We start from the raw sequence: 16002 nt of genomic DNA on the forward strand, positions 1-16002 counted from the left end.
TTAGAGCATGGTGTTATAACACCAAGGTCAAAGGTTCAGATCCCTGTACTGGCTAGCGACTAAAAAAAAAAAAAAGCTCAATGTCTTTTATTTACTCTTGGAATAAACTCCTCCCTAGGGCCTAAAGCTAAGTAAATGACTGGCACCTGTTCTGATTAGTTAGTGCCCATGCTACACAGGCTGTTACATTTATTTTGAGCATGACTCCTACCTAGGAGATATGCTCCATCCACACTGGCTTTTTCTTTGCTCAGAGAATACATCATGATTTTTTCCATCTAAGGGGCTTTGACCTTGCTGTCCCTTCAGCTTAGATGCTCTTCCCTGAGATCTTTGTTAGTTACATTCTCAACTAAATGTCTCTCAAGAAGGGTGTCCTTGACTCTCTCACCTAAAGATGTACTGTGCAATGCAGTTGCTACTAGTCACGTGTGGCTATTTGCATTAAAATTAAATTAAGAATTCAGTTTCTCAGTCACATATTTCAAGTGCTCAATAGCCACATGTGGCTAGTGCTTATCATATCAGACAGCACAGATACAGAACATTTCCATCAAGAAAGCTCTATTGGACAGTGCTGGTCTAAAGCAACATCCCATTCCAGTTGCCAACTTTAACTTTATCTTATGTTACCATCTTCCTAAAAGTTATCAGTACAAGACCATGACTTACCTGTCCTCCTGTCTCTTCCTACTAGCATAGAACCTCTACAAGGCAGGGACTTTGTCTTCTTCATTTATGTATCTCAAACAGTTCCTAGCATATAGTAGGCACTCAGTAAATATTTGCTAGACTGACTAGTTTTCCAGGGAAGAAATACTTCCTAGTAGAGTGGATAATGGAGTGGAGGTTTAAAGAACATTCTATGAAGAGGCTAAGATGAAATGATGTTTTCTGACAATGGAAGCAATGGAAAGAACAGGAGGAATGTCCATGATGGAAGGATGAATGAATGGGAATGAAAGTGAAATGGGTGAGGATGGGTGGCCTATGGGCCCAGCCTTTAGGAGGCAACTCTGGAGGTGTTCTAGAGGGCTGATGGGGGTCAGGAATTGAGATGGTTGTAAACAACTGTTCAGGATTCCAAATGAAATTAGTCTTAGTTTAGTGCACTCTCTTTGCAGGCCTCAGTGCACAGGTCAGGGCCTTGACCACAGCAAGGCCACTTCATGTTGTTTCATGATATCACAGAAAGCTTGGATATTGGATGAGCAGTTTGTATTTGCTTTGATTAAACAATGAGCAGTGGGTAATTAGAGCAGAGCTGTGTTTTCTTGATTTGGTTGGTTTTTCTAACAAATCTAAAAACTATCAAGACAATTTTAAAAACAGAAAAATCTGTATATGCAATCACAAATTGCAGCTGAGCAGAAATAACATTAAAGACCGGATACGGGAAACAGCCCAGATGTTACAGATCAGTGAAAGAATGTTGTTGAGTTATATGATTCCTGTTTTTCTTGATACACATTCTGATGTTTCATTGCCTGCCCCTTTAGCAACTAAAGCTTAATATATTTTGTAGTTTAATACTTTTCAATGATTTTGCCATAGACTTATTATTAGGAAAGTCTTTTCATTATAATGAATTTTATTCTGTCAGAATTGAGAAATCAATATGGCTGCCTGCATTACTACGTCCATAAAATAATGATCAAATATGCAGTCTTGATAACAGTACAATGCAGAATTTTCAATATTTTTTAAACTGATATTTTAAAATTAGTGCAAAATTTAACATTATTTGTACTTTCATATTTTTTATTTTAATCAATGACTATTAGAGGTCTTAATTTATACTGATGTTATTATTGCTCCATCCAAAGCAAATAAAATTATTCATGAGGGTTAAAAATAAAATTGGCATCAGAGTTGAAATTTATTTGTCTTCCCTGGTCCATGGTAGGGAAATACAATCAGGCACTAAACATATTCTATTTCTTCTTTTTTTTTAAAAATTTTATTTTGTGACTATGTTTCATATGCACAGATAGATAATTCAAAAGTTTCAAAACGGGCCGGCCCGTGGCTCACTTGGGAGAGTGTGGTGCTGATAACACAAAGGCCACGGGTTCGGATCCCTATATAGGGATGGCCAGTTAGCTCACTTGGGTGATTGTGGTGCTGACGACACCAAGTCAAGGGTTAAGATCCCCTTACCGGTCATCTTTAAAAAAAAAAAAAGTTTCAAAAGGTTATATATAATGGAAAGTAAGTCTCTCTCCTGCTCCTGTTCTTCATACAGTTCCCCACTCCTAGGAGGCAGCTACTGTGACCAGTTTCTTGCATATCCTTCCAGAATCACTCTATACTATACACATACAAGCAAATACATATATATTACATATGCTGCTTTGGATAATCTCGTCAACAAACTCTAAATTAGGTAGTATAATTTCTATATTTCAGTTGAAAAAACTAAGGCTCAAGAGAATAATTTGCCCAAGGTTATGGAACTAGTGCTGGAATTAGGATTCAAACACAGGAGTATCTGTCTCTAGAGCCTGGGCTTATTTTGCAATCTTTCCCATATCAGTTTGTTAAATTATGGGAAGGAATAAAGTCCTGTCCAAGAAAGACAGATCCAAAATTCAGAAGCTCAAAAAAGTGTTTTTTGTTTTGTTTTGTTTTTAAAGGATGACCGGTAAGGGGATCTTAACCCTTGACTTGGTGTTGTCAGCACCACGCTCTCCCAAGTGAGCGAACCGGCCATCCCTATACAGGGATACGAACCTATGGCCTTGGTGCTATCAGCACCACACTCTCCCAAGTGAGCAATGGGCTGGCCCAGAAAAGTGTTTCTGAAAGCTAAGGTAGTGCTGGCCAGTTAGCTCAGTTGGTTAGAGCACAGTCTTATAACACCAAGGCCAAGAGTTCAGTTCCCCAGCCAGCCACCAAAAAAAAAAAAAAGCTAAGGTGTAGGGGGCTGGCCAGTTAGCTCAGCTGGTTAGAGCGTGGTGCTATAACCCCAAGGTCAAGGGTTCAGATCCCAGTACCAGCCAGTGGCAGTGGCCCAAGGGAAAAAAAAGTTAAGGTGTAGAATTATCTGGAGCAGGACTGGGAGGGCCAGTTGGGAGGCAATAGCCAGCAGAAGTATGAAGGTCTGATCTAGGCTGGTGGCAATAGGAATGGAAAGGAGGTCACGGATATTGAAAAGGCAGACTCTGTGGGTCTTAGAAGCAATTGGATGAAGATCAAGGAAGAGAAATCAAAGGTGACACTCTGGTTCCGAGCCAAGTGAGTGGGGAAATGGTAGTACCCTCAAAAGAAATCAGAAAGTTGGGGTAGCACTTGAATTGTGGAACTTAGTTTAGTTACAGACATTAAGTTGTAGGCACTGGTGGGCATCCTCATTGGAGAGTTTCAGCAAGCAGGTGGAGATGTGGGTCTGGAGGGCAGAGGTGGGGCAAGGGTAGGATAGAGGTTACATTCAGGAGTCAGAAGGGGAGGCAAGAGATCACTGAATAGCAGGGGGTGGGAGGAGATAGAAGGAGGAAGGTTTGGAGACAGAAGGAGAGGAAGGAGTGGAAGGCACTGAGATGGGGGAGGTAAGGGAAGGCCAGGATGGATAGAGCCATGAAAGTCCAGGAAAGGTGAGAGTTGGAGGAGGAGGGCAGCTTCCTGACAGTGACAGATACTGGAGAGGTTGAGGATGATAAGGTGCAAGAAAAGGTTTTGGAATTGAAATCAGGCTAGTGACTTGAGAGCACAGTTTCTCGAGAGAAGCAAGGGAAGAAACCATATTTCAAAGAAACTCATATGGTAACTGGGAAAGAACGGCAGCATCATTATCTTCCTTGGCTCATTTAAAAACTGCTGAGAGGCACACCGCCAGCGCCTCAGAGCCCACCCGGGATCCTGAGGTATCGAGCCAGGGACCAGATACTGCTCCCACAACCAGGCACACCACCAGCACCAAGAAGCATGCCCAAGACGTCACCTCCATGTGGGTGGCCCACCACAGCCATCACAGTAACCACGGCTGCCGCAAAAGTGGCTAGATGCCACAACCACTGTGCAGATGGTCCACCAGCCACTGGAGTGCATTGACACAAGGAGAGTCACCAGCAGAGACCAGTGAAAAGAAGAGGATGTCTCTCTCCACAAAGTCCATTCCAGAGTGACAGAAGAAGCATCTGCTCTACGATAATACTGGGGGACCTGATCACACCTCTCTGCACTGGACAGATCATCTAGGCAACAAATCAACAGAGTAATCATCACTCTTTCAGAGAGAGAGAAGAAATCCAGGGTTATCAGAGGTGGGAGGGGGGAGGGAGAGGGGGATAGGAAGAGATTGTACAAGGGGCATAAAAAATAAGTATAATTTGTAACTATATATATATGCTAGTAATATTGATTTCACCAACATATGTCAACATTGAACCCCCAAAATATGTATAACCAATTATGATTCAATAAAAATAAAAACAAACAAAACCCTCCAAAACTGCTGAGATTTATTATCAGAATGTTTATCATCATGGAGTTAAACCCCGAGGACATCACTAACTGGGCAAAATGTCTATGCTTATCTGTCAGATGACGTGCACCCTGTTTTCCCTGGGACAGCTGCTGCGGGGTGTTCCCAGGGCTGCCCATTCACTCACTCGGATGTGCAGGTCTTGGAAGAAGATGAGGAGTGTTTGCCGGATCAGCTGGAACTCCCCTGCTGGGAGATTCCCGTATATCTGCCAAAGGCAAAGCAAAAAGAAGCACTTTACTTTCGGGAGTGAGATGAGTAGTACGGACAGGCAGGGGAGATGGTGCTCGGGGATGGGCACCAGACGAACAAGGAGATGACTCAGCTGCGGGTGAGAGGGGCAGCAGGAGAACCAGCACCACTCCCTCACTCGAGGGACAGACCCTAGTGTGATATACCTGGGCAGGGGCACACTTCATCTCTCCTTCTCCACAGACCTGGAGAGGCTCTTCCCCAAGATTCCAGCAGAACACCCACCACCAACTACCATTCAGAAAAGTTAGGAGAAAAGGGCTGTGCTCTGTATCATTGCTTTTCCAATTGTGAAGGAATGGAGACTTGTAGATTTTTAGCATGTCCTGGGAGAGGGGCAGCCTTTGCCATTCCTCATCCTGTTCTCTCTGTCATAGAATCTGCCTGTTCTTAACAGAGGAGTGAGAACAAGTATTGGGGCTGAGAGGTGATAACCTGATGATACTCTTACTTCGGTCAGCTGCCGGAAAGTCTCATCCACTTGATGCACGATGGTTGGGGAGTCTCGGATGAATCCCTTGATGGCATCTAAATGATTGAAAGTGACCAGCAGTACATCCTTGGGACGGGGACACAGCAATACTTGATATTTGAAAGCCATAGTCATCAGGTCATAGAGCTGCCAACCCACACACAAACGAAATAAACAGGATCATAAAAGCAGATGTCAGAACCTTCAAACAAGCATTTACTAAAAATCAACTCTGGGCTTACCGTACAGCACAGGTGACCATATCAGCCACCACCCAAACCAAGATGCTTCTGAGAGTAAAAGGGGTGGGGGGAGGAGAGGAATATTAATATTTAAGCCAGGACAAGAGGAGTAAACCGAGACATTCCTGGGAAAACTAGGATTTCTGGTGACCTTATGTGTATTACTGATGGGACATATAAGAAACAATACTGGTAGCTGTGGGGTTCTGGACTGAGCATCAGACTTAGAGAAAAAAGGCCAAATTCAAGTACTTTGCTGTTGGCTTATTGTATGATCCTGGCCAAGTGTCTTAACCTCCCTGAGCCTGAGCTTTCTTGTCCATAAAAAAAAAATTCCTTAATTTCCCAGCATGGCAGAGCTGCTGAGAGGAGTAAATGAGATGATATGTGTGACAGTAGCAAGTACGAAGTTCTACAGCTGTTAAGAACAATTTTAAATGTTGAATAAGACTTACTGAGGCATCCACAAGCCCCACGTGAGGGCTGGCCATCCATGAAGGATCAGGGGAGAACAGGTGAGCAGTGAAGCGGTCAATGCGGGCTTTGTGGCGGAAGTGGGCTGGATATGGGCCTCAGGGCAGTTGCAGGGTTCCCACTGGCTGAGGGAGAGGAAAGGCATCTAGTGGAGGGAAACAGCGGCACGAGGGTCTGGAGGCGCCAGTGGGTATGCGGCTTGCCTGGGAGGAGAGGAGAACGGCCTGAGGGCAGTCCACGTTGGGAATGGTGGGAAGAAAGTTGGGTATGAATGGCAAGGTTGGAATATTAAAGGTTTTAGACAGGCAAAATAACTTAGACTAGCTATGGTTGGAATTAGGGGGCTAGTGAAGTTTTCCGAGCTGATATAAGTGGTGATTAAATGAGATTAGTCAATCTGTCAATAATGAGATGTGAGAGAAGGGAGACCGGAGTTAGACAGATTAGCTAGTACTTAGCCCCTAATGGGTTTGCAATAAATATCTACTGATAGTACAAATAAAAGAGATGCTGTTGGAATAATCCAGATTTAAGGGCTGGAGCAAAGATGGTGGGAATGCAAAAGGCAGGGAAGGGAAGATCATGTGATATTTAGAAGGAAAGGCTGTTAGTATATAGTGAATACCTGACTAGATCTGGGGGCTAAAGATGAGGGCGGTCCAGAGGACCACAGCATCTTCAGTGTAGTGTCTGGGAGAAGGTTGATGCTCCTGATGGAGGTAAGGAGGTCTGGGGGATGGGGACAGGAGGAGCCAGGAGAGAAGATGAACAGTCTAATTGTGGACATGTCTGGGGCAGGACTGAAAACATAAACTACTACCATCTGAGTGTTGTGCCAAGCACATTTATATGCTGAAGCACTTCAAAAAGTTCATGGAAAAATAGAATTGAAATATAATACAAATCTTTCCATGAATATTTTGAGGTACCCTCATACATTACCTCATTTGATCCTATTTAATCTTTACAAGAACTCTATGAGGTAGGTATTATCCTAGTTTTAAAATAAGGAAACTTGTCTAATTAATTTGACATAACTGGTAAGTGGCAGAGTGAAATTTGAACCCAGGACTGTCAGAGTCTAAGGCACTTTCTAGAACGCTCTGCACAATCCCATTTCTCCAACATGCAGCTAAACATTTCCACTTAGAAAGGGGCATACAACAGGAATGGCTTGGTGTGTGTGTTGGGAGGTGGATGGGAGGAGGCATGTAATACTAGAGATATCGTTTTGAGACTCTCTCTGCCATCATTATCAAACATCAAGTGCCTGTTGTGTGTAGGACACCATGCTAGGAGTAAAGGATAAAAACATATATAAAATGAAGAAATCAAAGTTCTGAGTTATTCAGTAAATTGGGTCTCACAGCCAGTAACTGATAGAGCTAAGACTTGAACTTGGTTTTTTGATTCCAAATTCTGTGTCCTTTCTCTATGAAAACCTAAACCTTCTTAAAGGCAGAGAGAGAAGGGCAAGCAGAGCAGAGCAGATAATTAACATTTACTGAACATCTACTACGTGCCAGTCCTAGGTATGTTTCTCACTTAACCCTTGCAATCACTGATGAGATAGCTATTATTATCTCCATATTCTAGAGGAGAAGATGGAGGCTCAGGTAAGAGGGCAAAGTTAAAGTCAGTCTGTGCCTTTAGCTACCAGTAACAAGTGAGCATTGATTTTTGCACACCTACCGCCCACTGTCAGTCTTCATGGTTTTTAAAAATTCACATAATGGAGAAACTTGAAAAGGAATTATTATTTTTTAAACTAACTAAAGTCCATATTTATTAAGATTTCATTCTTTTCCCCCTAACGTCCTATTTCTGTTCCAGGATCCCATCCAGGACACCACAAGACATTTAGTCATCATGTCTCCTTAGGCCCCTCTTGGTTGTGACAGTTTCTCTGACTTTCCTTCTTTCTGGTGGGCTGGCCATTTAGCTCATGCAGTTAGAGAGTGGTACTGATAACACCAAGGTCAAGGGTTCAGATCCCCATTCTGGCCAGCAGTGCTCCCCCCCCGCCCAGAAAAACCAACAACCACCACCTTGTTTTTGGTGACCTTGACAGTTTTGGGTCCTGGTCAGTTTTGGGTACTGGTCAGGTAGCATGACCTCCAAATGGTATTTGTCTGATGTTTTTCTCATGGGTAGATTGGGGTTATGGGTTTTGGGGAAGAAGATCACAGAGGTGAAGTGCCGTTCTAATCACATCATGTCAGGGTAAATACTTTCAACACGACTCATACTGTTGATGTGAACTTTGACCACCAAGTTGAGGTAGTTTGTCAGGTTTCTCCACTGTAAAGCTAACTGTTTTTTCCTTCCTTTCCATACTATACTCCTTGAAAGGAAGTTACTAAGTGCAGCTCACATTTAAGAAGTGGAGAGTTATGCTCTCCCTCAAGGGCAGAGTAACTAGACAAATTATTTGGAATTCTTCTGAACGGATGTTTGTATCCTCTACATTTTATTTATATGGAATTACTATTTTAAAAGTCAGAGTGCCCCGATAATTTGTTTCACTAATAAATAGATATGTTCACATTATAAGTAGACTGAACGTTTTTGAATTTGCTTTTAAAAAATGCCTGGTTTCATCATTGCAGAGCTGAGATTTATTAAGAGTGAGTCAGAGTTATAGTTTTTAGGGCTGAGTGCCTTTATTGGGTTAAGACATGCCTTTCTGGGGTTCATAAATATGGCCATGAAGATGTACCAGGGCTTCAGTAGCTATGGCAGCTCCCGCCGGGCCTGAGCCATGCCAGCACCTCCCCCAGGAGATAGGTGCAGTTGGCCAGCCCCTGCTCCACAATAACCATGTGTCACCGAAAAGCCATAATCGAAATTTTGGACATGTCAGAAGAGATGCAATAGAACTCGGTGGAGTGTGCTGCTCAGGCATTGGAGAAATATAACACAGAAAAGGACATTGTGGCCCATTTCAGGAAGGAGTGTGACAAGAAGTACAACCCACCTGGCATGGCAATGTGGGAAGGAACTTTGGTAGTTATGTGACACATGAAACCAAATACTTTATCTACTTCCACCTGGGCCGAGTGGCCATTCTTCTGTTCAAATCTGATTAAAAGCATGGGCTGTGCCACATATCCAGTGATCCATCCAAAAAGGACTGTAGCCTAAATCCGAAATACCAGAGACTGAAATCTTCAGCCTTGCTAAGGGAACACCTTGATTCTGAAACTTTCTTGTGTTTTGTACAAGGCGTTTTCTGTACTAGTTTGTTGTGGTTATAAAACAATTAGCAAACACAAACAAGAGTTGGCTGGTTAGTTCAGCTGGTTAGAGTGAGGTGTTATAACACCAAGGACAAGGGTTTGGATCCCCTTACTGGTCAGCTGCCAAACAAAACAAAACAAAATATGGGCATGAAAACCAGTACTCTCTTTGGGCAGGAAGAATGACATAAACAACAAGGGGGTTGGTACAGATGACTTCTGAGGTGATCCTTCCCAACTCTGAAACTCAACAACCAATATTTACAAGTGCCTGTTTCTTACAAGCCACCATTGTATACGTCATTTCATTTGACCTCAGTCTATGATCATGCACAAAAGGTACAAGAAAAGCAACTAAGATGACAGAGGCAGATGTCTGCTCACCTTATCCATGCTGGCCTGGTTCAGTCTCATAATGGAGGCATGAGCCAGGCGGTTGTAGACAGTCCTCAGGGCCTTCTTGGAATAAAGCTCTTGAGGTTTGAACAATTCCTCCATAAACTTTCTATTGAACATGGTTGAGATGATGTCATTCAGAACTGGAGAGATAAGAGAGAATACGGCTAAGCAAGTTTCTCCAGGAAGATTTATTCAGAAATGCTCTCTGTGTGCAAATGGAGGAGCTGGGCATATATATACAGAGCTGGGATGCTGTGGGCTTGGTGTGATTAGCTCCCTGGAGAGAAACCACACCGGTGTCCCAGTACAAAGCAGGACTCCAAGAGTGCTTGATGACACCATTTCAGGGCAAACATAAATGATGACAATGTCAAATGTGTTGTGCTTCAGAGGTTATGAACCACTTTTATATACGTTATCTCAATTATAAGGGAACTGTTTTCTTTCTTTAAAAAAGATTCCTATAAGCATTTCAGATTAGATCTCTTCCTTAAAAAATGAGAAACATCACTCTTTTTTTCTCCAGCAAATTCAAACATTTTTACTTTAAATTTTAAAAAATGGAACCAATCATGGTAATTGACTCTTTTTTGAAAAACATTTTATGAAAATAGACAAGTCTATTTTAGTTATTTTGTACTATTTTGCACTCAATAAAATATTACTAGTTAAGGGCTAGGAGGGTTCTACATAAGAAATAGGAACAGGTATGGTTGAACGTAGACTATTCTTAATTAAGCCAGTTATTCTGGCCTAAAGGTAAGAGTAGGTGGATGCTGAGAGTATACATTCATAGTAATTAAAATTTGAAAGAAAAGTGGGTTACTTAAAATAATTGTACAAAATCAATTATTAAATACAAATGATTATTACTGAAAGATATAAACTCCTCCTTCTTTTGCTTAAGATGAGAGACGTGCCAGGGCATTGGCTGTGGCAATGTATCTTTAGAGAATCAAGGCAAGGTAGGGCAATGAGGTTATTTCAGGCACTCTCTACCTGTAAGTAATTGACAGAAGTATCCTGAGGGCTCAGGCCAGCATTTTAAAGCATCTCAACGCATTTTATGGGGGAAGGAGGAGCTGAGGGCTGGTTATACTTAAAATCTGGAAGGGCTTCAGAGAGAGGGGAGAGGGGCCACAATTTCCCCCCCCAACACTGACACAAAATAACTAACTGTGACTCCTTACAGAAATGTTGAACTCACACTTGACCTTTGGCGTTTACTCTAGACTCCATCCTATTATTCAGTGAAGAAGAACCAAATCCATTACTGACACAGGGTATCCTTACATCGGACAATTTCAACCCAATGCAGCTTGCCCTTAATGTGCACTAACATTTCCCCAAGGTGGACAGCTTGAATTCTTCCTGGTTTGCTTCTTGACTGGTCTTTTTCTTTTGACTGAAACAAGCACAGAACTGCAATGAACTGGGTTTTCTATCTTTTTTCTTACCACAGCCTATATAAAATGCAGAATTTGCAAGTAAATAGGTACAACTGAAAAGTCACACATATGGCATCAAAAGAGAGAATATGAAGTCTTTCCCACAGATTTATGTAGGCCAGGGAGGCGTGCCAGAGAGGAAAATTTCAAGTTAAAGCATCACATCAACTCTGATTAGGTTATTGCTTACAGAGAGCTACTATTTGCCTGGGAACTGGGTCATTTCTCTAGGGTTTTCAGCCCTTATCGGGATCTAGGAAAATAGCTTAGACCCAAATAAATTAGTTCTAAAAAAAGAAAAACGGAAAGAAAAAGAAAACCCCAATGTTATTGCTAGCCACTCTGGCAAGGTAAAAAGCAAAATGAAGCTTTTCCCCTGGGAAGTGAAGAAGCTATGCATCACCACGGCTCCTTGCATGAGAACATGCAGAAGGTTCTCCTGTTGGGAGGAAAGACAGCGGGATCTGTCCCTGTGGGCAGAGCAGTGAATACAAATGCCAAAGGAAATGGCAGTTTTATGGTTGGGCCCTGGCACCCAGGGCTCCCATGTCTCACTTCATTCTTTGGAAAGAATATGGAGGCACATATTTTTAAAAAAAAAATTTTTTTATTGAATCAAAATTGATTATACAAATTTTGGGGGTTTAACATTGAGATATGATGATCAAATCAATATTACTAGCATATATATCGTTACAAATCATAATTATTTATTTATTTATTTATTTTTTAAAAAGATGACCGGTAAGGGGATCTTAACCCTTGACTTGGTGTTGTCAGCACCACGCTCACCCAATGAGCTAACCGGCCGTCCCTATATGGGATCCGAACCCGGGGCCTTGGTGTTATCAGCACCACACTCTCCCGAGTGAGCCACGGGCCGGCCCATAATTATTATTTATGATCACTATCCGATCCCTCCCCATCCCCCTTTCTCCCCCCTCCTCCCTCTAATCACCCTAGATTTCTTCTCACCCTCTGAAAGAATAATGGTTACTCTGTTGATTTGCTGCCCAAATGATCTGTCCAATGCTGAGAGGTGTGGTCAGGTCCTCCAATACTATCATAGAGCAGATGCTTCTTCCATCACTCTGAAATGGGCTCTGTAGAGAAAGACATCCTCCTGCTTTCTTTATCTCTGCTGGTGACTCTCCTTGTGTCTCCAGTGGCTGGCAGACCATCTGTGTGGTGATTGTGGCATTTAGCTGCCTTCGTGGCAGCCATGGTTATCAAGGTGGCTGTGGTGGGCCACCCAAATGGAGGAGATGTTTTTGGCATTCTCCTTGGTGCTGGCAGTGTGCCTGGTAGTGGAGACTGTCTGATCCCTGGCTCCATACTCCGGGTCCCTGAGTGGGTCCCAAGCGCTGGCATGTGTGCCTGGTTGTGGGAGGGTGGTCCAGTCCCCTCTCCATGCCCCAGGTCCCTGGACGGGCCTTGAGGCGCTGGTGCGGAGTGCCTGGTTGTGGGAAGGGGGTCCGGTCCCTGGCTCCAATCCTCAGGTTCCTGGGTGGGGCCCCAAGGTGCTGGTGGTGTGAGTGGTTGTGGGCAGGGGTCTTGCCCCTGGCTCCATACCTCCTGTCCCCTGGTGAGCCCCAAAGCACAGTGGTGTGCCTGGGACAGAACTAATTTTTTGTCCTTTGCTTTCTTCTAACACGGGGGAACTTCCTGTGGGAACCAGTACTTAAGCTGTGTGGTTGACCTAAATTGCTGCTTTGTTGCTGTTCCCTAGGGAAGACTTTTTGTGTAGCTCAGGGTTTAATGATTGACCTTATAGGTACTTCCGGCTCTGATACTCGGTGCACCTGGGTTGTGTAGAAACTCTGATCTGGGCCTGAGTTTTTTCATTAAACTGCACCCCATGCAATTCTGCATTCCTGACCAGTCTCCTCTGAGTGGTCCTGTGTTGATTGGGGGGCGGATCGGCTGTCCTTGCTGTGTCCCAGTGTTCTCCTGGTAGGCCCGTCTCCCCCACCACCCATGCTCCAAACACTTCCTATGGGAAGGGGCCCTGTGCTGGCCCCTTGTGATGACTCACTGGCCTCTGAATGGCTCCCCTTTTTCAGCTGTTCTGGCTTCTCACTCCTGCATGGGTCCACAGGAATCCTATTAGTGGTTTTGCCGTCCTGGGGCCACCAAAGTCCTCTTCTCCCCTTCTGCCTCCAAGCAACTCCATCTAAAGGGTACAGCTGCGGCTTCTGCTGGCTCCTGCTCCATGTGCTCCAGCATAAAAGCTGTCACAGGCCAAAATGCTGAGAGCAGTTTTTTCTTTCTCTCATCGTGGTTTCTCCTCCTTTCATGAGTTCCATAGGTCTCTCCTCCTCTTCACCTGAGCTCTAGTGGCCCCAACTTGGCTGATGTTACATTTTTATAGTTGTAAATTCGTTGATTTGTGGGAGAGAGTGACACTGGGAACCGTCTATTCCGCCATCTTGACCAGAGCTCTGGAGGCACACATTAACACGTTTTCTTCCCGCAATGTGCTTCAGCCAGCACTTGGTTGAGGCATGCCTACTGTGTACCGGACATGGAGATAAACACCATGTGCACAAAGAGGCAGATGTTATCCCTGCTCTAGAGAAGCCACCCACATCATATTTAAGTTAAACCTGAGCAATAGATTTAATCAGACCCGTTAGTTTGTCTTGGTGCTAGTTTTTGGCACTCAAATGAGCTTCACATACTTTTCATGAAGGAGGAATGTACTAGAGCCAGATTTTATCAGGAAGAGGCTAAGGCAGGGGAGGGAAGGGATTTTTCACAGGTGCATCAGAAGGGTTGGTAACTGGGTTCTCAACACAGGCTTCTGGTTTTGGGTTCAGATTATAAAGTCAGTTTCTGTTCATTATTTTTTGAACACTTATGTTAAAATAAATTCAAATGATTCAGTTACATATACGAAAAGCCCTCAAAATCCACACTTCATGCCTGAAATTCTGCCATGGCATTAAGGGGTGGACCAAAAATTGCTCAAGAGAAGTGTCAAAAGATAGTTGTGAAATATAAGAGTGTATCAAGCACTTCAGCTGGGCTTTTCTTTGAGCCTGGTCTGATGAAATAATTAGCTTGATGAAAGCAATCAAGTTTTCACCAATTACCTCTGCTGTAAATTCACATGTTTATGGGAACATGCAATTTGGGGCCAAGACTAAAAGAGAGAAGCTAGGAAACCCCACTGGATAGTTACCAAGTTTTAAATCCTTACTATGTTCCAGGCACTGGGCTTAGAACTTTATATGCATTATCTCATTTAAACTCCAAGACAGCTCTGAATTATTATCCTCATTCTATTAAGGAAGAAAACTGAGTCTTAGAGAGTCTAAAGTGCAAGGTCACACAGCTGGTGGTAAAGTTGAAATCAGAATGAGGTCTGTTTGATTCTAATGCTTGTACTCTTAAATATTATATATGTTATCTCTCCAGCATAGTTGGTGTACTGACAGCATTTAAAATATTGAGGAATCTCATTGTGTACTGAAACTGTACACAAATGCCAAATGATGGAAGGTACCTGTGACATTTAAAGGCTGAAAAAGGCTAAGGTTTTATTCTGAGGAGTCGGCAACTTTTTCAGGTTTGCTGCTAGTTGTAGGTGAAGTGGAAACTGAAGATGTAGCATAAAGCCATACCACATGCATGATGTCATGCCCTCTGCCCACAGTCCTAGCAGCCATGCAGTCACATGCTTCCATTTTTCTCGATTGCTCGACAGGTGTCTCTGTGTGCTAAGGAGAATGGCTCAGGGAGGGTTGCTCATGTTGAAGCACAATTCTTTGGTTACATGATACTTAACAAAGTTGTTCTAAAGTGTACCAATTACAACTTACCTCAAAGTATAGATACTGTCCCAACTGTCCCTGTAAAGCTTGGAGTTGAAAAAAAAAGAGGCAGATCCCTCAGGTGCAGTGTGGCCCTTTTGCCAAAATTTGCTTAGTTTTCATCTTACTTGCTTTATTCCTTTTAAGTAAAAGATTCAAATGTATAACCAATATCTCAGCTAAAGAGAAGTTCATCCCTATTTTCTTACTTTCAGATATTTAGAGTGTTCTCACTTTATTAAGCCCCACTGATAAAGGATTGAGTGAACCTGTGGATGCAGACTGATACATGCAGCCCAGAGATAGCATACCTCGTTTTCTGTCCACCTCTGTCCATTCATCTACATGAAGCATATAAAAAGAAAACACCAGTTCATGAAGCAAGGACATTATTTTCGTGGAGGCTTTAAAAATACCAATTCCAATTATCTGGTTTATGAAACTTTATTTTTCATGTTTTCATTGAACGTCTGATGCAAATATTCTGCCTTCCATCTGAAACTTTTAAAAGGATGATGGATAAATAACAAGTTCCATAAAAACCCAAGGAAGGCTATGTCTTATGGAGAATGGCCTAGGAAGAGAGGGAACTCGGAGGACTGGCTACTCTGGGGTTCATCTTGACAGGCCCATGAAGCCATGCTCTTCAATGCTACAAGAATACACATCATTCAAAAGCAGGCTTTTAGACACATTTGCCTCCACAAGGAAGATTAAGTCCAAGAACAGGTAGAGAAAGGAGTTTCTTTATGTACAATCTGATTTTTTATTAATGTAAGATTTCCCTTTTTAGAGTACAGATGGAACTGCTCAAATTAGAAAACTTGATGTGTGAATTAAATGGAAACTATATCACTATTTGTTTCTGCTTTACTTTTCATATATAAATACATGATTTCCATGTGAAAAGGAGGAAGTAATGATGGAACCACTGCAAAGAAAGCTCCTCAGGACCAAGGCAGTCAGGGAGATGCCAAGAAGAGAGCAAATAAGGAAAAATGCAGTTGGCTAAAGAAATCTGTGAGAAGCAAGGCCCTGTATGGATTGAGACCTGGCCCTACCACTTACTAGCTAAGTAAGCTTCAAGCAACTTGTTTGATCTCAGTTTCTTCATCTGTAAAATGGGGATCATAATAACATCTACCTCACAGAGTTGTGGGGATAGGTGGATAATACAC

General features: G+C 42.9%; 1 protein-coding gene and 1 pseudogene across 1 annotated transcript in view; one reads left to right on the top strand and one right to left on the bottom strand.

Moving 5' to 3' along the window:
* OSCP1 (organic solute carrier partner 1) overlaps window positions 1-16002 on the bottom strand; it is a 31330-nt gene that overhangs the window by 9101 nt on the left and 6227 nt on the right. The window contains exons 2-4 of the mRNA XM_063106379.1: window positions 9547-9701; window positions 5187-5354; window positions 4611-4691 (exon numbers count right to left, since the gene is read on the bottom strand). Of these exons, the coding sequence (XP_062962449.1) occupies window positions 4611-4691; window positions 5187-5354; window positions 9547-9701 (404 nt within the window). The remainder of the gene's footprint in view (window positions 1-4610; window positions 4692-5186; window positions 5355-9546; window positions 9702-16002) is intronic.
* Window positions 8744-9012, top strand: LOC134383221 (dynein light chain 1, cytoplasmic-like; annotated as a pseudogene).

The sequence above is a fragment of the Cynocephalus volans genome, chromosome 8 (genome assembly GCF_027409185.1).
Source record: "Cynocephalus volans isolate mCynVol1 chromosome 8, mCynVol1.pri, whole genome shotgun sequence".
Lineage (NCBI taxonomy): Eukaryota > Metazoa > Chordata > Mammalia > Dermoptera > Cynocephalidae > Cynocephalus > Cynocephalus volans.